Source organism: Marmota monax, unplaced genomic scaffold (assembly GCF_021218885.2).
Source record: "Marmota monax isolate L192 unplaced genomic scaffold, Marmota_monax_Labrador192_F-V1.1 WCK01_AAM20220418_F8-fsc00072, whole genome shotgun sequence".
NCBI classification, from domain to species: Eukaryota; Metazoa; Chordata; class Mammalia; order Rodentia; family Sciuridae; genus Marmota; species Marmota monax.
This window is the reverse complement of record NW_026692356.1, coordinates 4,162,581-4,185,495: the sequence shown is the minus strand read 5'-3', so window position 1 is coordinate 4,185,495 and position 22,915 is coordinate 4,162,581. Positions and strand designations below refer to the sequence as shown.

Sequence of the window (22,915 nt, the reverse complement as noted above, 5' to 3'; positions counted from 1 at the left end):
GTAAATATGTCTTAGAAAACTCATTTTCTTGTCTTCATCCAAATTTGTCAAAAGAACAGGTTATGTACTTTGTCTCTCTACTGCTTTGCTTCACAACTACATTAGCTTTGAAATGACTCTTGCCACAGTCAAAAATGCTCTTCCAATTGTGAGACCCAGTGGACACTCTTCAGTCCTTACCTAATGAAATGTGGGGCAAATTGGTCAGTGTGACTCGCTCCCTCCCCGCCTCTTCCATGACACTATGCCCTGGAGGTTCTCCACAGGCCTCTCCAACTCCTCCTCTGATGGTTTTTCATGAATGACTTAACTACTGATATGCCCAGAGTTCTGTCCTCAGCCCACTGCCCATTTACTTTTAGGCTGTTAATTAATATTTATTAGTGTAGGAATCCCACATATGACTATCCACAACAATCCCTCAAACTTTAGATTCAAACATGCAACTGTCTTGTGGACACCTCCATCTGAAAATGATTTATAATGTTTGCTCATATTCTTTGAGTAGACTATGAGCATCTTGTGGGCAAGGACTGATGAAACTCATTTCTGTGTTACAACATGGAAGAATCCCCAGTCTTGTGTTAACTATGTGTGTGTGTGGGCGGGGGGGGGGGGTGCAGGGAGCATGAAAGTGTGAATGAATGAGAGTGCTGTTTATGAGTTTCACATTAGCTAAGCAGTTAAAAAGGTTAACTAGGTTTTTCACAGACCACGCTAAAACCTAATCACAATAATGGGAACCTGTGTTCCAAACAACCAACTTAAAAATGAACTCTGAGAGGCTGGGGTGTAGCTGGGTGGCAGAGCACCTTGCCTAGCAATGTGCAGGGACCTGTGTTCCATCTCCAGTACCTCACCCCAACTTCAGATCCCCAAAACCCCACAAATTCTGGAAACTGTTAAGCTGAATACTGCCTATATGCCTCCCTGGAAGTAGGGCATGGTGCAGATGGCTTATTATGCTCACAAATAATAAAAAATAAAAGCTATACAATTACATGCAAGCAATGCAAGTATTAAGTATGACATTTATAAATAATACTACAATTCATAAACCTCATAAGGGTAATAAATAAGAAGTGAAAATCATCAACAATTGTGATTTTCTAGGACATCAAAAATCAGATTCCACTGGACATAACTTTCCTGTGTTCATATGTGAATACACAGCCAGGTAATGCCACACCATGACAACCACATGAATGGTCTCCTAAGTAGAGTAAGTCATGCTCTATGTATGTATAACATGTCAAAATACACTGTACATGTGTATCTAAAAAGAACGAATAAAAAATAAGTAAATAAAAATCAGATTCTATTCTAATGCAAAGACAAAATACTAATGAAAATTACCTATGAATGTATAAATACAAAATCTAAGGTCTACTGTAAATTTACAACAGCACACATAAATTATGAATACAATGGGTAATTAACCCTATTTACTCAAGTACTCAAGTACTTACTGACTACCAAGAATGAGTCGGGAACTTTTCTGGGTATTTAGAGTACAAGAGCAAATCAAACAACAATCACAAAAATCTTCCCCTGAGAATTTACATTCTAGGAGAGAGAACAAAAAACAAAGTAAAATATATAGAATGGTGATGTAATAAGTATTATGGTGAAAAATAAAGGGGATACAGTGTACCAAGGGATAGAAAGGGGAGGGAATAAAAAGGGAGGTAAGAAAAGAACTCAATAAGAAGATACTGAGTAAAGACCCGAAAGAAAGGAGGCAAAGAGGCTTAAGAATACCGAGGATATAAGTATTCCAGGCAGGGGAAATAACCAGTGCAAAGGCCCTGAGGCAGGACCAAGCTTTGTGTTTAAGGACATCGAGAGAATAGAGTGGCAAAAAGGAGGGAGAGAAAATTTGGAGATGAATTCAGAGGAAAAAAAAGATAAGCTCCAGGTTCTCATGAAGTAAACAAAATGCCTCTGTAATTTAAGCTTTCCAAAAGCAAATCCCTTTCTATTTATGTGATTTTTCTAATAAAACTTACTCATAGAGTAAATATGGATACTTACTCGGTCATATTTAGCAACTATTTCAGCTCGTTCCTGGGCAAGTTTCAGTGCTACATCCTGCTCCGAATCTGCAGAGATCGAATTTAAATGAAGTGTTATTTTAAGGATCACAAAATTAGTTAATTATGAAACAAAATCAAACAAAAACTAAAACTGCCTTAAATGAAGTATCAAATAAACTTATAAAAATTAAGTACTTATAATACAACTTTAGAATATCAACATATCTACCTTTTCAATATTATGAATGATATTCAAAAGAAAGAAAATTTATTAACAGCATAAACATCAGGACAAATAAATCTAAGCCTTCAAGAATTGGTTTTAGATCTAAAATTTCATGGAAGTAAAACTGAAATAGAAAGTTTTGTCTTCAGATGAAATCCACTAGGGCAGAAACTGAGACGATTCAAAAAAGGTGTTAAAAAGTGGCAGAATAGGAGAAGACTATTCCAAAAGGCCTTTTAAAAGTAAGGTGATTTCTCCACAAAATAAACTAGTGTAAGATATATTTCAGGAGTTACTAAAAACTTTATATCACATGATGACGATAATCACATCTTTATTTAGCTTTTCAGGCCCCTAGATTAGTTAGTTGCCTCAACTACAGTAACAACCTCCTAGCTGATCACCAGGCCTCAGCTCACAACATGCACGTATACACATGCACACCCTCAGCCTTCTTCCTTATTAACACTGGGTGTTTTTCAAAGGCACAAATCTGACAACAAAAGCAGAGATCATAGCGTGAAAAAGTATGGATATGATTATGTATCCCAAGTATCATAAATGAAAATAAAAGATCACAGACAGATTGTATAAATGGCATTTCCAATTAAGCAGCAAAGACAGCATTACAAAAGAAAACTGGGTGAAGGTCAAGAGCTAAAAATTCACAAGAGTAATTTTCAGCAGCAACAACTATGTCTGTGTTCTCACCAAGTGTCTGCTAGAAAGACACTGCCAGGCAGAAGACACTGCACTGAGTACTTTACCATGCCGATCACACGTAATTCTCAGAATACACTAAGGCAGGTATCACTAGTAATCCCACACCAAGGTTAAATGAGGTTTGAAGATGTCAAGCAACTTTTCAAGGTCACAAAGGTAGGAAAAAGTAAAGCTAGGGTTCAAATCTAGACAGTCTTGACTCCATAGCCCACAACTTCAACCACTACTTTATAAAAATGATAACTAAAAACACTAAAAGGATTTCCAGTTAAATATGGCAGATGGAACACACCTTTATATCCATTTCTCCTAAAAGCCTATTAAAATAACAACCACACTAAAATGAAACTCCCTCCCTCAAAGCACCAGAAAACTTAGATCCTAAAGAGAGGAAAGGGTGGGGTTAAAAACAAGGGAGTTGAGTAAAGGGAATCAAGTCCCTGAGAGTTGAAGGGATGGATATGTGTGGCCAGAGGAAGGTGCTGGGTAGAGGACCAAACCCTTATTCTCCAAAGCAGGAAGCCAATAGATAATACCAAAACTGAAGAGCAGGAAGTGGCAGGTCAGCGTGTTACCTAGAGCATGAAAGGAAACAGCATGATGAGCCACAGTGGTGGAGAGTGGTTACTCCTATGCAGTGGGCATTGAGGAGTATGGGAGTCAGCTGTTTCCAAAAAAAAAAAAAAAAAAAGTCTTAAAAAAGACTGACAGATCTCTAAGCTAAGTAAAGCTCTGATAAAAATAAAATCTAAATTTAAAATAACAAGATATGGGAAAAATACACCTCATTAGTAACTGAAGAAGTATGTTTTAAAATATCACATTGCCTCTATCTCAGACTAACCAAACACTGCACTGATATTACTCAATGCTGACCAAGAGTGTGGGAGAATGTGCAGTTTCTTCATGAAACCTTTTTGGAAGGTAATTCAATAATAAGTCTCAGAAATCTTACAAGCAATCATATCCTTTACCCAATATTTCACCTCTAGGAATTCATGCCAACGAGATAATCAAATAAACACAAGGATGTTTATAATAGTAAAAATGGCAAAAATGAGAACTGGTAATTTTTTAAAGTTTTTTTGGGTGGTATGTTTATGTTACTACTTATGTTACTACTAAAGACTGGTTAAATTTTTACAATGGACTAATGCAAACAAAAGTTGGAAATAATCAACATAACTAATAAATAAATCTAAGCCTTCAAAGGTGGGGAAAACAAATGAATAAAAATTTAATTCAAACTAGGGAATGTGACTATTTATTAAACTCTGTGTCAACTATCAGAGCCACTAAATATGGATTTCTTTGGTGATAAGGCTAAATTCAATAGATGAATGTTTTATTGGAATGTGTTTTATGCCAGTCCTTTATTCCTGCTTCTATTCCTACGAGTCTCAACTACACTTCCAACACAACAATGAGAAGTTTACAAGTATAAAAGCAGGAACTGGAAATGGTATGGAGTTGGGGGAAATGCCAAGTGTCCCAAAAAGACTTTATTATGGCAAATTGCAAAATACAAGTATTCACAGGATTATCACCAGGCTAGAGAGTTCCAGAAAAGAAAACCTAATCATGTAATAGAGACCATACTGGAATTGGATGAAACTGCATCCTGACTTTCTGAGTGAAAGATCATATACTTTAACAGGTCCAGAACAGTTGACTGTAGTCAGGTAAGTAAGTTCCAAATTTTTAAATCTCCTTAGAAATTTTTTTATCCTTACATTTACCAGTGGGAAGACATTTTTGTAATATTAATGAATGTGTGCTACAAAGAGAGTGGATTTAAAACAAAACCAAATTTTTAAAAATACAGCCAAATCTGCTTCTTTTTAGGAAACTAAACAGAATGTCAATCCTTCCCAATAGTGAAGCTAGAGACATTGTTTAATAATCTACACTGGGAGGCAGAATAAGAAGTAGTGTCCTTATGCAGGGTTAACCATAGTTCAATAATGTTGTGATGGTCAGGTCTGTAGCTGAAAAGTTTATTAAGAATTGTACTAGAATATTCCCTTTGGTTTCATTCTGATTGCTTATTTAGAAATTCTATTAAACAATACAGAGAACTTAAACCAAAACATTGGCCACAGAGACACCAATGGCTATCTTGTGTCTCTGTGCAAGTATGCACAAAGTTCCAGGCACCTACTAAACAATGACAGCTGTGTTCGTTGGTACTTACATCACACGCCATTATCAAATAAAAATTTAATCAGGGCATTATGCCATTAACTTACATCATATCTTATATTCCTCCTGCATGATAAATTCATAATTAACAAGTTTATTTTGAAAAATTTGCTTTGAAATTAAATAGTTTTTGTTACCAAAACATTATAGTAATCAAAATTTTGTGCAATATGGTTGTTAGACTAAATATAGTTTAAAAAACAGTTTCTATCATTAAAAGTACTTTTTTTTTTGAGAGAGAGAATTTTTTAATATTTATTTTTTAGTTTTCGGTGGACACAACATTTTATGTGGTGCTGAGGATCGAACCCAGCGCCCCCGCACTACCACTTGAGCCACATCCCCAGCCCCCACTCTCTTACTCTTAAATATTACTCTCTTACTTCACCAAGTTGTTGGTTTAACACTCCTGTTATACAGGAAAATATCTCTGGGCACAAATTGATAGAAGAAAATCACAACTATACTATCTTAAGAAGCATTTTAAAAACTGACAACTGTTGAGATTTTTGAGACCTCTATTTCCATTGAAAACCCCTACCAAAAAAAGCCTTTTAAGAATCAAGTATCTCCCTGAATTACATTCTTTAAAAATAGGTGTTATATCTAAATTCCTGTTTAATGTCACTAAATTAATTCCAAATTCATACAAAGTTACTAAATTTAAAAAGTTTCAAATTCAATCCAACAAAACAAAATTGGTGGCAGACAGTTTTCTTAGTGTACACTGTGACAAATGAGTGTTTTATATATATGAAACATAATCAGTTTTAAAAATACTTTACCCTTTGTTGGATAATCAGTCTGTCCTTGGGAATTGACAGCTGCTTCAGTCCTCATAGAGTAACTTATCTATTCTAAGCTTTCATTATTATGTTACAGTTCTCAAACACACCAAGGGTGCTAGGTGGTACCTTACACATGCTGCAACTAACTAAAACAAAAAATGAGAGGAAGGATCTCACTTTAAACTACGTGCAAAACATGCAGAACAAAGTTTAAGATGCAGTCTGTCTTGTTCCAAGAGTGAAAAAAGACCTCACTGTGGTTACATGTACTGTAGATATCTGAACAAAGATGATATTTGTTGAGGGTGAAAACATTTCTTTCAGGCTAGATCTCAACTACAAGCCACACCAGCCTACACCCAGCATTCCATCTAATAAGCAATGGGTTTTAAACAAGTGGCTTCATAATTTGTTCCAATCTTGTGCTTCAAAATTAGCCATATTCTTAGTACTTTTAATAAAACCACAGACGCAACAAAGAAAACTTTTATTTCAAACAGTAAACTCAAGTTAAATAGAATTGCTTTTCTCCTTAAGTACATTTTATAACTTAGATATATTTCATATCTTAACATAATTTTAAAAAATATTTTAGTTGTAGATGAACACAATATCTTTATTTTATTTATTTATTTTTATGTGGTGCTGAGGATCAAACCCAGTGCCTGACATGTGCAAGGCAAATGCTCTACCACTGAGCTACAACTCCAGCCCTCTTAACATAATTTTTATTGTGAAAATTTCAGCTGGATTCAGATAGTAAACAAATACATACTACAATAGGGGTCTGGACATTTTTAATATACCACACACCTACAGGTGAAAGGAAAGGTTCGTGAAAAAGTGTAAGTTCTACAGGATGACAATATGAACTTTTCTATTTTATTTATTCCTTTCTTCTTCTCATTGTTGCTTCCCTTAAATGAAAAGGGATCTATAATTTGTAAACCACTTTTCAAAAGTTAACAGCCCTGTCAAATGCATGCCTTCAAACATTAATCACACTTAACAGGACGCTAATGAATTAAGTTAATGCTCAGCTGAAACCAGTTGTAACATTCAGCAAAAGCAAAAGATCACAGAAGCATACAGAAAGGAAAAATGTCAAGTCTTACATGAAGGAATGAGAGAGTGGCATTAAATTTCCTATAGTTAGAAGATAATGAAGCACTATTTACAGAGTTCCGGGTAAAATTTATCATGAACTTGGAACTATACACTAAGTACACTTTTATTTCAAACAGTAAACTCAAGTTAAATAGAAATGCTATGAGGAAAAATAAAAACATTTTTACAAAGTTTAATAAGCTGAAGAATTATGCTCCCCTTCAAAAAAACGATGTCCACATCCTGATCCCTGGAACCTGTGAATGTTACTTCATGTGGCAAAAGGGATTTGCAGATGTGGTTAAATTAAGCATCTTAAAAAATAAGTAAATAAATAAATAATAAAAATAAAAAATTAAACATCTTGAGACAGGGAGATTATGTGGGCCCAGTGTAATCATAAGAATCCTTATGAACAGAAGGCAAGGAGGCCAAGGAGAAAGGAGGCTGAAATGACGCAAGAAGGTTCACAAGCCAAGGAAAGCAGGTGGCCTCCAGAGAGGGAAAAGGCAAAGAAACAACTCTCCCCTTGTCCCTCCACAGGAACTAGCCCTGCTGACCTCTTGACTTCAGCCCAGTGAAATGGATTTCAAACTCCTGACCTCCAGAACTCAGAGTAAATACTTATTGTTTATGCTGCTAAGTTTGTGATAATTTATTTCAGCAGCATGCATATATAAGGATTCAAACTTTAATGCCTTTATAATGTTTCTTTGAAAAATCATTTGAGAACATACTACAGAAAACCAAAACAGCAGCAGCAACAAAAAGAACTGATCCTCTCTCCCTGACCAAATAGCAATCAGGCTTCTTTGAGTTATTTCCTTGACAAAGCCTTGACCTTACTCCTGACCTGCTTTTGCCATACCCAGCCCTGTTGTAGCAAGAATCCTGCCAAGTCAGTTTGGTGAGAATCTCCCTATCCTTGGAATATAGTCATCCTTAATCTTTGGTGAGATTCCTCATTGCCCACCTTATTGTTTTTGTTTTGTTTTGTTTTGATGCGGTGCTGGATATGAACCTAAGCCTTGTGTATGCTAAGCAAGCACTCTACATGGGCTACACCACCACCTCCTACCACCTTTGATGTGTGAGTATCCTGACCTGTCTTCAGCAAGAATCCTATTATGTCTGTCTCCTCTTAGTAATTTTCCACCCACTGACAACCTCTCCATTCCCTCAACCCTACTCACTGGCTGTAAATTCCCACTTGTCCTTGCTGTATTTAAAATTAAGCCCACTTGCTGTATTTGGAATTAAGCCCAATCTAGACTCTTTTCTCTGACAGTCTTGGCACACCTACTATAATAGTCCTAAAGTCTTCCTTGCCTTTTTAAACAAGTGTTAGAATAATTTTCTTAACAGAATCAAAAAGCGAGGCAGATACAGGATCCATAAAATTGTAGGAGGCCATAATTAGACATTTCCAGGAGCCAAATGTGCAGTTGCCTAGAGAGCAACCCATCTACATTAGAATTGTGAATCAGAGTATCTTCAAGAAACAAGTGAACTTCAAGCAACATATAGATCACAGAGAGAATACAAATACAGCAAAAGTTTACATATAAAGACACCAAAGAGAGAGTGAGAGAACCACCAGAACTCTCCAAACAAGCAAAGCCACAGAGCAAAATTCAAGAACAAAGGGGCATGGCAGTGGCCTTGATAGTCTACATAAAAAGGATAATTCATTTGACTTTGACCCATTAATCATTAGGATTATATTTTCTTCTCTATATAATTCACCAAAATATTTAAGACTAAAGTAAGTGATACTGAGATTGTGATTATATAAGAATTTTATTGGTTGTTGATGTTCAGAATCAACAATTGACAGTGTTTAAAATTGAACTACAATGTGCATACATCCATACATACCCCATTACAAACTTAGGCTCCCTAGAAGTAACTGCTATTACCTACCAAAAATATTCTCTGCTTATATAAGAGTTTGCATGTTTTCATACATACACACATACATATAGGCTCGCTTTCATATTCAAAAATTAGAATCATTCTATAAATAATTCTATAGCTTACTCTATTCCACTTAGCAGTACATCTTTCAGATTGTGCATATCAACACCTATAGATCTAATTGGTAGCATGCCAATAGGGTTTAGCAAGAGTTTGGAGTGAGGGGTAGATACAGATGGTAAGCTCTGACTTGAGGCATTTGATGATTTCCATGCTGTAAATACTCCCACTATGGTGGCCAAGCTACCAATGCAGTGTTACTGAATGCAGAAGTTCAGGCTGGCTGCAGTATACCAGTGAATCTCCTCAATCTTTTTCACAGCTGTAAAGTATCCTAAGTATTAACATAGTTCATTTAAGCAGTGCTCTCTTGAGAATTTGAACTAGGAGATACTGAGGGAATTGATTTGCAATGGGAGTTTAAAAGAAGAAAAAAGACAAAGAAGAAGAAAAAGAAGAAGCACCGTGAGGTAAAGAGCATGATAGGCAAAAGGCAAGTTGAAAAAGAGGAAGCAGTAACTACCAGTAAACAGAGAAAAAGTAGCTGTTGCAAAGAGGAAAATACTATCGAACATCCAGTGCAAAGCAGAGTTACCATCAGAGAGACCTTTTTGCCTAAGAAAAAGAGAGTAGCCCAACTAGAAAGCTGCTTTGTGCTTCAGTTCCTGTTCAATGGATTTGATGGCAAATGCTTTTGTTTTTTTCTGAAATAGCGTGAATAAATTATTTGTGTTTATTCCTTCAATTCCTTAATTCTATCTCATCTTACCACCCAAATCAACAATGCTTTTAAGTACTGGTTTTAGTCATTTGTGATCACTTTCTTAATGTACCATGAACCAAAATATATCAAGAGTAAAGATTCTTTAAAATGTTTAGATCATAACAGGCACCAATGCTAAAAACTTCAGCATTTATTTTGCCAGGCTCTAGGTCCAAGGCTACAATGCTCAGGGAGGAAGCAGAACTAACAGAGCAGCATCAAAGTACAACTGAAAACAAAAAACCCAGTAAAGAAAGTGCACCAGCACAAGAGCACCCAATTGGTTCTGACTGGTGAAGGTTCTGTATAAGCCTAAATAAAATATGGACCACCTAAAGGTTCCAGATATCTCAAGCCAGGGCCTCACCTCTGATGATACAGTAGGTCCTCCTGCCCACGACCACCACTGGAGGTCATTTATAACCCACAGCTTTATTTCCCTGCACTCCAGCCCAGTCCCACTTCCATCTCTCATGATTCCACTCATTTCACATTAAAAGAAATGTCTTCTCAAAAAATGCACAACCTCAAAAAACAAACAAACATTTATTCTTCTTTTTTCCCCCACCTAGTATAGTAATCTCAGAAAATCATTTGGTTTTCTTCCCCCTTTTTTATGTTCACTTGGAAGCAGCAACAACAAAGATCCTAATCATGGCTTAATTATAAAATAGTACAAAGAATCATGGAAAAGAAAGGAGGGCCAATGGGAGCTGGATATACACAAGAACCAGTGCCATAAACCCAAAAGTCCTCAGAAATGACCAAATTTCCTCTCCAAACCAGCCACATAAGTCTCCATGTACATTTTCATATTCCTTTAGTTTAATATGCAATATCTAATACAATAAAAAACATATAAACGAAATAAGTCTGAAATGCTCTTCAGTATTATCAACATATACATGGTCTATACTTTTGCATTAAAAATATTTCTTATATCCCTATCAGCATATTATCAACATTTCCATTATATAATGCTTTAATCATTTAAATTTTTTTCTTTAAATTTGCAGAATACATTTCTTCCAACAAATTCTAATCAGAAGCCTAATTATTAAGCATATTGGTGAATGGGGTTAGGGAAGGACTCTTGTGCCCTCAATGATCCAAAAGCCCTCTAAAGCACTGCCAGGGCTCTAAAAGCAGCAAGCTGCTTCTGTAGAACCCTTTGGTGAGTGCCTTTGTAATGCTATTACTCAAAAGATTTCTCTTTAGATCAGCTTCCAGCTGTCACCTCAGCCTCCCTTTTTCATAGAGTTCCCTCAATTCTCCATGTCCTGCCCCTCCTTCTGCAAATTAAAAACAATGTTGTTGTTTTGTTTTGTTTGTAAGTGTACATTTTTAAAATCATTAAGAACAAGATAAATCACCAATATCTTGAACACAGAGCACCTAGCATCAGGTAGTTATTAAATAGTTTTGTAACTAAAAAAACAATTTAAGTTATAGTTTTAACAACAATTCTTAGGCAGGCTTCTATTACTTGCTTCCCAATTTCTAGAAAGATGAGAATCAAAATGATTTTTAAAGTTCTAGAAATAATTGCCAATTCAACCAAGATAATACTTAACATATAAATTTATATTTAAAATTATACTTACCTGCTATTTCACAGATAAACCTTCATTGTTAAAAAAAGCATATTTTTGCTAAAGATTCTTAGTTTTCTCTTACATATTTATTCAATTTCTTATTCTATTGAAACATGACACATTTTTATTGACTCTCAAATTCAGAAATGAAAAGTCACAATATATTTCTTTAAATTAGCACTTCTGATTATTTACAAGTCCTTCATAAAGTAGGAAAGGACACCATACTTATCTGTTATGTCTGTGTTCCAACCTTTTCTTCTACTTACTGGCTGCTCTCCTTTATCTTACTCCCACTCTACTCACAGGATTTTCAGTTTCACTTTGTTTACCAAACAGTTCTGTTCTGTTGGCTGTGTGCACTTCCGCCATGCTTCAAGTCCACATGGAGGGCCTTCAGCTAGAGCACAACCCAGTACTCTCTCCTGTACTCCCCTTCTTTCTCCTCCGAAGAGGCAGGACTTTTAAAGTCAAGGGTCTGAAAGAAGCACCAAAGCAAGGCTGGCCCAGCTCCTGCTCTTTCTTGTCTGTCTCTGGGCACATGTTCTCTGTAAAATGCTTTCCATACAAAGACAGGTGCCTGCCCTTGAGGGAGGCCTGCGTTTGGCTGTGTAGGTCATCCAGAGGACAAATCCATCTAAGTTAAGCAGGTTGACATGTTTTCTTCACTTCAAATCTAATGCCATGTCCTCTAATCAGCCAACAGAGCAGACATTTTGATCTCCACCTGTTAGACTCCTGAACTTTAATTCCCAAGGAGAAGAAATAGTATCATTAATGACTCCCTGGAAACCCCAGAATCAAACCAAGAACTGTGGCATTTATGTATGACTCAAGGAGAAAAGGGATATGAAATGATGTAACAATATGTAAATGCCTATACTACTGGAGAAACATAATTACTAACTTGAATATGAGTATAATTCCCACATATGGAGGCAGGGTTGAATGACACATTGCCAACAACTTAAAACCAAGACAAACCTATGAGTCATTTTCCTCACTTCAACTTGCCTACAGTTGCTGACAAACTTGAGACTATATCTTAGCTGCTTTCTCAGCAGTATGACTGTTTTAATAGATGTCATGACTGGTTTGTGTCAACTCCTTATTTGTGGATATGTTATACACTGTTTATTGAGAGTTTACTAGTGTGCCAGATACAATATTAGGCTTCTAACAAGCACAGTCTCAATCCTCACAACAACCTGCCTGTTAGTTTTATGACTATTCCCAGTTTACATATGGGGAGATGGAGGTGTGGAGAGGTTAAGTAATTCAGTCTGTATGGGAAGGAAGTTGCAAGCAGAGCTTAAAGCCAGGCTGTCTGACTTCAAAACCATATTTGTAATCACCACAACCCTTTGCTGAACTAGTGATCTAATTATGGCTCCTCTCACTGCCATTGGTCCTTACATTTCTTTCCTCAGAAACAAATCCATGTGCAACTCCCATGAATTCTAAGCAGTTCTATTTTCTGTATTCCAGTAGCCTTCCAGTCTCATGAAACTGCCAATTATTTGTGCAAAATGGAAATGAACAGTGTTTTAAAAGACTTCAAGAACAATTTATATGTGATATTCTTTGTGATCATAAGAAATTATAACCCTCTGATTATGTTTTAAGTTGTGTTTTACGATAATCACAGAAAATGACAAGAAACTGCAAAAATCCAACACAATAATCACCAAATGAATACAAAAGTTAACATTACCAAAACATTTTAGGCTTTTAATGGATACTAAATTAACTAGCTTCAAAATTAATTTCTATGGTTATGGAAAGGATTCTGTTGAATCAACTTCATTTACTCATTCTTCACAACTCTTTTCCCAGGTCTTTCAGAATCATAAGCAGGTAAGGTAATATTCATTACAATAAAAGTCTGCTAAATTTGGCCCAGTAGGTGTTAAGAAGAAATAATGCAATTACAGTAATACCTTATAGACCAAATATAAGACAACAGGAATAGATGTGAACTCACAGAATGCTCACCCTGACAGTAAATAACTAATTCTGTACACAGTTTGACAAACCTTATTCTCAACTTAATGTTACTCTGAATAAACAAAATAAAGTGAATAAAATGTGATGCATAAAAGCCAAACTGTGCCAAAAATGACACAAAGAAATAAGAACTATGTATTACTAGTACAACTTCGAAGCACAAAGGAAGAACTGTATTATCATGCTTTAAGCTAGAGAAGTACTATTTGGTCCAAGACTGGCCCTTAGATTAAAACTGGACCATACTGCCATCAAAAACCAACTATTTGGTAAAATAATGGGATAATAAATAAAAGTGTTCATATCACAATCATTTCTTTTAGCATCAAGCACAGGACCACAAAATGCTCACAACAGACAGCTACTTTCAACACACCTCAATAAATACTAAGCAACAGTATATTTAAGTATCTCATATGTGTATGTGTTTAATTTGATTATATCCTGTTACTACTATTGTGTTAATAATGTTGTGTTTACATGGTGTATAATAAGTAAGGTTTACATTACATAACAAATATCAAAAGTGCTATACAAATACAGTAGTCACTTATCAGGAGACCAGATGAATTAGCATATAAGAGCTTGGTTCCTAAGTAACTGCTAACATTTATTCTGCATAATCTAAACTCTTCATGTATATTATATAATCTCCTCACATCAAAACTGAGGTAGGTATCATTATTGTTCATTAAACAGACAAGAAAAGTATTTAGGTTAATTAACCCGCAAAGATCACACAGGTTTTAAATCTAGAAGTGACTTTCAGACCAAGGCAATAAGGCTCCAGGGTGTTCTTAATTACTCCACATGGTCTTTAAATAAACAAAATGACAAGCAAAAGAACCAAGATTTCTCAAGAAGATCTGTCAACAGGGATCTTCAAAGTAGCATTTAAAAAGGGCAAGATGCAAAGAAATACTAAATAAGAAACCAAAAGAGGTGTTTCTGAATAGAGTAAAAGCAGAGAAAATGAAGACTTTGCAGGAACAACAGCTGCATGGGACAACACACATTTGTTGAGATTGAGTATCCATCAGGTACTGCACTGGGTATATATATTTTCTTGTTTAATATTCAAACAACCCTGCTATAATATACATTTCACAGAAATTATCAATTATTTACATATTACAGATGAGGAAAATGAAACTCAGAGGTAAAGCTACTTGTATAAGGCCTACATTAGTGTGGGAGCCTCAATTCAAACACAAATCTATGCTTTTGTTCACAATGCCACAAAATTTTAAGAAAGAGTGGAGGGTGTGAGGGAGAGAATGAGAATGTGTTTGTGTATTTCCAAATTAATAAATTATAAGCTACCAAGAAACTATGCAGCACATTGACATAAAGGAATGGGACAGTTGATTTCAGTGTGCTAAAAGCAACATGATCTGGTTGTGTTTCTGCAAGTCAATGTACTACTTCAATAAAAAGGAAAATCTTCCTTGATGTGAAGATGATGACTCTTCAAAATTACTTATTCCTGGGGCTGGGGATATGGCTCAAGCCGTAGCGCGCTCGCATGGCATGCGTGCGGCCTGGGTTCGATCCTCAGCACCACATACAAACAAAGATGTTGTGTCCGCTGAAAACTAAAAAAAATAAATATTAAAAAATTCTCTCTCTCTCTTAAAAAAAAATTACTTATTCCTCTACACTTTGAGATATCCACATTTCCAACATTTCACTTCATTGATACTATAATTCTACAGATTTTAAGAATATTAATGCATTTTCATGATAACTGATTACTGTAAGCAAATTTTTCCAAATACTAAATTGGGGTAGCTCAATACTATTTTCATATACTACTAGATATAAAATTTTTCATTTTTTAATATTTTTGCTAGTTACCAGCTGCAAGACACTAGAAATCCCCACAAAGGACCCTCATATATTATTGTTGAGTTTTTTGGGTTTTTTTTGAGGGGGGTGTCTCTGATTTACACTCCTTTAATCAACAGAATCCAGTCCTACATTTATTTTGTTCAAACTTTTTCAACAACATCCACATATATCTTTCCTATATATAACACATTTCTTCAGAGGAAAGATTCATTAACTTTCAAGTAGATCAAACTTTAAAAGACATCTACTACTGGTAACTTGTAGTATATAAATGTACAAGTACTTTAGAATTTCTCTGACAAAGACATCTCCATAAAGCAAAAGGCAGGGGGAATAAAGTTACTACATCATTGCCTCATGGAAACACAGCTGCTTCAGAATACATCCATAAAATTATTGTACCAATTCAATTTTAATATCACTTTGAACATCAATATGCATAATTTAAAGGAAGAGCAAATAATATCACAAATTCTTAGTTCTTGATACAACTACCAAAATATAAGAAAAAGCATTTTCAAGCTGAATTACTAAAAAAAAAAAAAAAGCACTGTAGTGTGGTATATGGCATACTAATATATACCACATTACAGTGCTATTATATCTTCAATAAATAACTGTCCAGGAAACAAAAAGTCCTTTGTTTTTGACATTTTATTGGTTACCAGTAAGGGTAAATAATAAAGTTTCCTTAGCTTCACACTGAGACAAAATTTGAAAAGTAATTCTGTAGGTAGCCACAATTTATCTAGTCATGTGCTTCCTCAGCAGCACTCAGGGAGGGCCAACTGTGGGCTACCGCTATGCAATAGAGGCAGACAATCAATCAAGACCCCAGGAAGACTGCTCACAATGGCACTCCAGACCAACAAGGGAAAGGCAAAGCTCAGGATGCATTGTGAGATGCTTTATTAGAAGAACAGCAATGAAAATTGGTGCACCCACCCATTATGGAAAGCAGTATGAAGATTCCTCAGAAAACCTGGGATGGAACCACCATTTGACTCAGCTATCCACTCCTCGGTTTATGCCCAAAGGACTTACAATCAGCATGCTGCAGTGATGCAGCCACATCAATGTTTATTGCAGCTCAATTTAAAACAGCCAAACTATGGAGCCAACCTAGATGCCCTTCAACAGATGAATGGATAAAGAAAATGTGGTACATATACACAATGGAATATTACTCAGCCTTAAAGATGAACGAAATTATGCCATTTGCAAGTAAATGGATGGAACTGGAGAATATCATGCTAAGCAAAATAAGTTAATCCCCCAAAACCAAAGGCCAAATGTTTTCTCTGATAAACGGACACTAAATCATAATAAGAGGCGGGGGGGGGGGGGTGCACTAGGGAAAAATAGAGGTACTTTGCATTAGGCAAAGGGGAGTAAAGGGGGGGAGAGGTCATAAGGGTAGGAAAGATAGTAGAATGAATCGGGCATTATGATCATGCAACTGATCCATGAGAGAAGGGGAAAGGGCTGCCACTGAGCTCAACTGATATCTTCTCGAAGGATTCTGAAAATTCCTATTTACGTTTCTTTACAGTAACCTATATATCCCATTCCCAACTCAAGGCCCTGCCCTCAATTCACATGGCCCAAAATTACACACAAGGTTCAATCCATCCTAAATGATTTTTTTTTAACACAGAAGGAAAGAGTAAAACTTTTAAGAAGTCACAAGTGGGGGTAAACCTCTTCCAGAATGCTATACTTGATGAGTTTTTGCCAATTTCCACATGGAAGCATATACTCAAAATACACTGACAATATACTGGCAATATACTGACAAAAAAACATTTACATAAAAGATCTGCTATCCTTCTCATTGCGAAACATTTATAAGCACTGTCTCCAACTCACTGAGTAAACTACCTGGAATAATAATGTATTTCTAACAGTAATCTAAATTCTTCTTTTATAAGCAAATAAGCATGACCAACTTTACAAAGAAAAAAATTGAAAACAACATAAATGTCTATTAATTCAGCTATTAAAAATCATGAAGCAAAATTATGTGTACTGATTTGGATTCATCTCCAAGACACATTTTAAGTATGTACAAGGCAAGGTTCTGAACAAAACTCTGAACTGCTGGGGGTCAGGTATGTACATAAATATACCAGGTTAACCAGTGATCATCCTGGGGGAGATTAAAACTAAGTGACTAAATGGAAAGGACTCTTTTATTTTTCACTGCATCATCATTAGCACACCTTAAAATCATTTACCATGTACCTGTACCATCTAATCAATCACAAAAACTAATTTTTTTTAACAATTACAAATTAAAATTAGCAGAAAAATCCCTCTTGAGGAAAGGCTTAATAGTTCCCTGTTATGCCCTTACTTACCCTCTATGATGTGAACCAAGTGGGAGACTTTGGTGTGAGGGCAGCTCAGTTTTGGGGATATAATGCCTTCCTCCACACTCTTTCTTTACTGCTTTAAAAGAAGGGAAGAATATAAATTCAAAGAGATAGAAACTATGGCCACATGCATAACTACCACTTCTCTCCTCTGAGCAAAAGAAAACCAATTAATAGTTTCTCCTTCAGCAGAACTTATAAGCAGGAGTAGAGATGGGATAAGCAGGAGATTAAGCATCAATATATGAACAGAAGACTAGGGCCAGAGAAACATATCCTTGACCACTGCAATAATTTGTTAAAGGGTCAGCATTTTGCTAAAACTGCAAACCTTCACTAAAGGATAATACAAATGCTAAAGGCATTGCATTTTATGCTATTAAGGACCGGTTCAAATATTTTAAAAATAAGTGCCAGCCAAATAACAAAAATTACAGGAAAATGTGCCATAGTATAGATCAGACAACAACTTTCCTAGTCAGTTCACCTAGCAAATAAAACAAATCTGAGTTGTTTTGAAATGAACACCTCTAGGGCTTTTCATTTATAATGTTTTAATAAATGCCTTTGGCATATTTTAGAGGGCATTTTTTCCTTTAAACTTTTTTCATATGATATTGATCTTGCCAACCATAATTTTGCCAACAACAGTTTTAAGAATATAAACTTCAAGGTTAATGAGGGATTAATAGAAACAAAAGGCTTTCCAAGCACACTGACAATAAAACATTTACATAAAAAATTTGCCATCCTTCTCATTAATAAACTTCCTGGCAAAAAGGTTACATTACTGTCAATATTAATGGCAAGTTACTTTAATTGACTGATTTTAATACAGTCAATCTGGTGGGTCCTTTAGTTTCCAATAAAATCATCAATGCCTGACAATTTCATAAACTCCCTGTGTGCAAGGCTCTCTGAAAGTACAAAAATAGATAATCAAGACACCTGGTGGCCTCAAGATACAACCTTGCAAAGGAGATTTAGCAAATTATGTTATATACATGTACGAATATGGCATAATGAATTTCTTTATTATGTATATTAACAATGAACAAAAACAAAGAAAGAAAGAGAGAGGAGAAAGAGAGATGCATTTACCAAAACACTTTACCGGCAATGAGAGAAGCAAAAGAAGCAATCCATCTCAAAGCACATAACACATTCAGTAGAGGACAACCATACCACACTGTGTAGCGCAAACTATTTCTAACATGGAATGAAAACTATACAACAGTTCATGGCTTAATTGAGCGCATCTGAAGTTAGAATAGAAGTTCAGCAAGATAATTCTCTATTTATTTCAATATTTTACATAAGAGCAGATATGGATTTTTCTTCTAACAGAAGCCCTCAGTTGGATTTACATTCCTCCAGAAACCCAAGCATATCTAGAGATTTAGAAGATCAAATTGCTTGGCAAGTATACTGGAATGCCAACAGAAACTAATAAAGTTAATTGACTATTTCCTTTTGAATGCTATCAAGTACCATATATCTTCTGGAAAATGTGGTTATCTTCAGTTTTAATGCACTTTGAAAGAAGATTTCCTACTCAATTATGTCTGGAATGTGTGTATATCTGTAAACACATTCAAACTCTAGCTTGCCCAAACCTACAGTCAACAGTCTCACAGTGCTCTGTGACTGATTCATCCAACAGATCAATACCATTCTATGAAACTGGTCCATTTACTAATAATTTGACTCCATTTCTGATTCTGGTTTTGTCCAATTCAACAGGATTCTTAATAACTTCTCTACCACTTGTTGACATAAACTTAGGCAACTTACAACCTGCAAAAGTTTCATTTTCCTCACTTATACAAGAAAAATAATTTAGATTAGCTAACACTTAAAATATTGACTACGGGTCTCTAGCATGTTATCACAGGTAAACTCAAACAGCCCTATAATGTATTCACCATCATTATCACTAAATTACACATGGAGAAAGGACACTCTGAAGTACCCAAATGTCTCATAGCAGGCATCAGAGCAGCATCTGAACGCAGAATTCAAAGTCCATGCTGGAAATCATTAAAGGTACAGCTGCCTAATAAAATATTTCCTGACAACTCATAAAATTCTTGTGAGGATCACATTTAATCAGGCTCATGAAAGCATTTAAGAAAGGTTAAATGCTATATAAAGTATTTATTATTAGCAAAGTCTTAAGGACAAGACTTATTGGTAACATTAACTATGAAGGTATCTAAGCAAAAGTAAATTCTTTTTTAAAAAGTTAAAAGGACTGAGAAGAACCTTAAAATTCAGTTTCCCCAAACTGGTGATATCCAGATAAAACATCTTTTAAGAGGTCATCACTCAATTTCTCCTTAAATTCTTCCAGAGATGAAAATCTCACAAGATCACAAGTCAACTCATTCCATCTTGAAATGATCTTATTATTAGAAATATCTACCTTTTAGCACTAAGCAAAATTAGGCTTTTCCACATAACATGCCTATAAATATAAATCTTTGACACAGACACACTATTCAACAAATTTCCTCTTGGAAATTTGACTCTCTCAAATTCAACATGATACCCCAGAAAGGTTTTGATGTAAAACCAACAGCACTATTACCTCTCTTGGCCTAAAAACAAGCATTCCCACCTTTTTTCTTTCTTTCCTGCTGGCAAGTCAATTTAATGGGTTCACATAAGCAGTTACTTAATTAAAATATTTCAGTTCTCTCTTAACAACCTTATTTGTTTGGTTTGGTTTTTGCTACTGGGGATTGAACCCCAGAGCTCTTTACCACTGAACTATATTGCTAACCCTTTTTATTTTTTTATTTTGAGATAAGATCTTGCTAAGTTGCTTGAGGGTCTCACTAAGTTGCAGAGACTATCCTATCCTTCTGCCTCAGCTGCCTCAGACTCTGGGATTACAGGCCAGTGCCACCACCCCCAGTTTATGCCTTCTTGATTTCCGTATAAAACTTGACATTTCATCATTTTTATCTAAATCTTTTCTTTATTTTGGTCTGTGATGCTTGCCTCTAAAGATCTTTCTAAATCTTAATTTCATAACCTTATGTTAATGATCTCTATCAATTTTGCACCTTCCCCCTCCCTTCATAAATCTAATAATTATAATTAAATTTTCATTCTAGTTACTGAAAAACTAAATAATCTAAAGCCCTAGGATACACTGACAAAGATCTTCATTCTGTCTGACATCAATAAATTAAATATAGCCCATCGATTTATTACCGAATCTTTTACATGACCCAGCCTCCTACCATCACTCCTTCTGCTCTATGGTCGGCTCACCAAAAACTTTATTAAAGTCCTTTCTTACAACCAAATAAACCTATCATCAACATTTCCTTAGGTTGTCAGCTCAGTGAAAACAAAGACAGGAATTTGCATTTATTAGTTTGGTTTTCTTATACCCAGAAAACATCTTGAAAATCATAATTTCCTTTTAAATCCATTCATAAAGTATGATTTAATAAAAGCAAGCTAGAATTCTGATTAGAATTAGCAATAGTTCAATATTCAGAATCTACCTGTGCTCTTTTCTCTTTTGAAGTTTAGTTTTCTGGCACCTTCTCCCTGTTTTATTACCCTTAAAAGACTATTCAAAATTATTCCCAAACAGACAGTCCAAGACTATAATTCACCTAATCCTGAAGACCTAAACTGGAAGGGATGTGCTATCTCCCACCTTGCTTCAACTCTCACTTCTGCCCATCCTCTTTTCTGCTTTAAAAAGAACACCCATGAGAACAAAAGGAAGCAAGAAGTCTGGGACTTAATATGCTTTCTCTATCACATTTACATTATATGATCTGCTGTCAATATCTGCTATCTGGTCATTACTGATCTTCAGGATTCAAGAGACACTTCCTAAAGGTTTTTATATCATGTTCCGCACCGTTCACAGATGTCAATTTATTTGTGTTTGAGCTTTCTTGTCCATTATTTTTTAAAGTATTTACTACTCTTTTTCATATAACCCTTTTCTCTCACCTTTCATTCAAACCCTTTTTAAATGTAAATTCAAAAGAGCACCCAAAGTCAGCTGCCTTGTGTATATTCCTTTATTTTTCCTTTTCATAAAAATAAGTACTCACTGTAGATTTTTCTCGTATTAATCCATTTTCCCTTTCCATATGTGACTGTAATCAAACCCACATTTACTGTAATATATTTATAATTCACTTTCCTAAAGAAATCGTATATTACTAACAGGCACAGGATATTTTTCCTTCATAAGTACAAATTCAAAGAAGTTACCATTACTTCAACCTTATTAACGAGTATTTCCTTATTAGTTGGAATTAGTCCTGGAAAGCAATTCCCTTCATTGTTCCCAAAACCTCCTAAATTTACATATTCAACATTAGGACTACAAAATGGATTTTTGCTCATATCTGAATAGGTTCTGCTGTCAGGCTTAAATTCTTGCTGGAAAAAGACAATTACAAATGATAGCAATATCTTACAGGCTCAAAGGTGTTAGGAATAACTCAATGGAGAAAAACAAGACTGTCTTTTCAACAAACAGTTCTGGAATAACTACTCTCTGGAGGGAGAAAACCCCCTTACACCGAACATAAAAATTAACCTAAAATAAATCATAGGTCTAATGTAAGAGCAAAAATTATCTAACTACCAGGAGAAAATCTATCTTTATGACACTGGGTTAGGCAAAGATTTCTTTTAACTATAATAAGCATAAACTATAAAAACTAACAAAAAAACAAACAGATTACTGTCAGAATAAAAACTCCTGCTCTTGAAAAAGACAAGCCACAGAAAATATTTGAATATATAAATAATTCTTAAAACTCAATGTATTAAAAGACAATCCTTTTTTTAATGAGCAAGAGACTTAAATGGACATATCACAAAAGATATATGAACAGCTGATAAGTATATAAAAAGATGCTCAATATCACTGGTCATTAGAGAAATGCAAATTAAAATCACACTGCGATACTACTATGAACAAAGTTAAAATGACCGACAATACCAAGTGTTGACAAGGATATGGAGCATCTAGAACTCTTGAATAGAACTAGTGAGAATACAAAATAGTAAAGCCACATTAGAAAAGAGAGAAAACAGCGTCTTATAAAGTTAAACATAAACTTTATACTACCACCCAACATCTTGCTCCTAGATTATTTACCAAAAAGAAATAACCAAATCCAAATGGCCATCAATTGGTTAATAAATAAGCAAACTGTGGTTAATCCATATTTTGGAATACTACTTAACAGAAAGAAAAAAACTGCTGATAATATG

General features: G+C 35.1%; 1 protein-coding gene across 8 annotated transcripts in view; it reads right to left on the bottom strand.

Moving 5' to 3' along the window:
- Usp6nl (USP6 N-terminal like) overlaps nucleotides 1-22,915 on the bottom strand; it is a 156,608-nt gene that overhangs the window by 71,500 nt on the left and 62,193 nt on the right. For 2 of the 8 annotated variants that reach the window (XM_058578628.1, XM_058578625.1), the window contains exons 2-3: nucleotides 2,035-2,102; nucleotides 1,470-1,566 (exon numbers count right to left, since the gene is read on the bottom strand). Coding sequence is in view for 3 of the 8 variants with exons in the window: in XM_058578631.1 (XP_058434614.1) it covers nucleotides 2,035-2,102; nucleotides 5,973-6,027 (123 nt within the window). In the remaining 5 variants the exon portion in view is untranslated. Of the gene's footprint in view, nucleotides 1-1,469; nucleotides 1,567-2,034; nucleotides 2,103-5,972; nucleotides 6,043-17,635; nucleotides 17,727-22,915 lie in introns of those variants that run through there. The other 6 variants (XM_046442336.2, XM_046442335.2, XM_058578626.1 and 3 more) reach the window with 5 other exon arrangements.